Raw genomic sequence first — 1,043 nt, 5'->3', positions numbered from 1 at the left:
AAGTTAAAAACTGTTGTTCTTCTGAGGCCCTCAAGGTGGCGCTCACGGCCCACAATTGGGCCGCTGCCCATGGGTTAAGAACCTCTGCTTTAGAAAGTAAGGAAATTAAAASTACTCTAAAACCATGTGGACATGTTTTTGTAAACAAAGCTCCTCAACCAGTGACAGCGTGTTAAATGTGTCAAGTGATGAAGACGAGCGTCAACACACTTTGCAACATACTTCGACATTTCAAATRATTATCAAATTTGGAACAAGGGCAGATAAAATAATGTTCTTCATGGCAGCTTACCTATTTAAGGTTCATTAGAAAAACTCGTTGATTTACTTTTGATCCTATTTTCAAAAAAATGTCTCTTCAAAATGCATGGACAAAAATAAAAAACTGGAAGACGAGGCTGTAGCTAACTACCTGACGTCAGCGTGCTTTGTTGAAACTCGTAGAAATAATGAAGCAGCCTGGCAAAGTCTGGTCACAGCAGTTTGGGAGGAAAATGGCAGCAGCTGCTGACGAAATGTCAACATCCCTATAATATAATGCGTGACTTTTTTTGAACAAGTAAACTGATTTTTTTTAACCCCTTTTAGTTCCCAGTAAATGTGAAAAGGCACGGGAGCTGTTCTGCACCGTGAGGACACACATATCTGATCTGAAGACCAAATTTCCTGTGGAGCAGTATTACAGGTAGTGATTTCCTCCAGTTACTGCAGTTTGATTTGTGACTGCAGATTTAGCACCACTGCTTCTTTTTATTTGATCRTCATGCCTTCAGGTTTCATGAACACTGGCGCTTCGTCCTGCAGCGTTTGGCCTTCCTGGCAGCCTTCGTCGTTTACCTGGAAAGTGAAGCTCTGGTCACTCGGGAGGAGGTAGCTCGGATACTTGGGAGTAGGTACCAGTTTAACCWTTCTGTGAAGAAAAAAGTCTTATATCTAGTTGTTCATTTTGTCTCGTTGTGTCAGTTGAGGTTGTGCGAGAGAAGGGCTTCCACCTGGATGTGGAGGATTACCTGGCAGGTGTCCTGATCATGGCCAGTGAGCTG

General features: G+C 42.7%; 1 protein-coding gene across 1 annotated transcript; it reads left to right on the top strand.

The window, feature by feature from the left end:
• Positions 1-588: 588 nt before the first annotated feature.
• Positions 589-1,043, top strand: tsn (translin; the record flags this gene model as incomplete). The annotated part of the gene is given in 3 exon segments (XM_014026042.1): positions 589-685; positions 774-889; positions 964-1,043. Coding segments are annotated over 3 exon segments (293 nt in total), but the record flags the coding sequence as incomplete, so codon positions are not given.

Source organism: Austrofundulus limnaeus, unplaced genomic scaffold (genome assembly GCF_001266775.1).
Source record: "Austrofundulus limnaeus strain Quisiro unplaced genomic scaffold, Austrofundulus_limnaeus-1.0 Scaffold521, whole genome shotgun sequence".
NCBI classification, from domain to species: Eukaryota; Metazoa; Chordata; class Actinopteri; order Cyprinodontiformes; family Rivulidae; genus Austrofundulus; species Austrofundulus limnaeus.
Note: the sequence above shows the minus strand (reverse complement) of the source record. Positions and strands in the feature narration are given on the sequence as shown.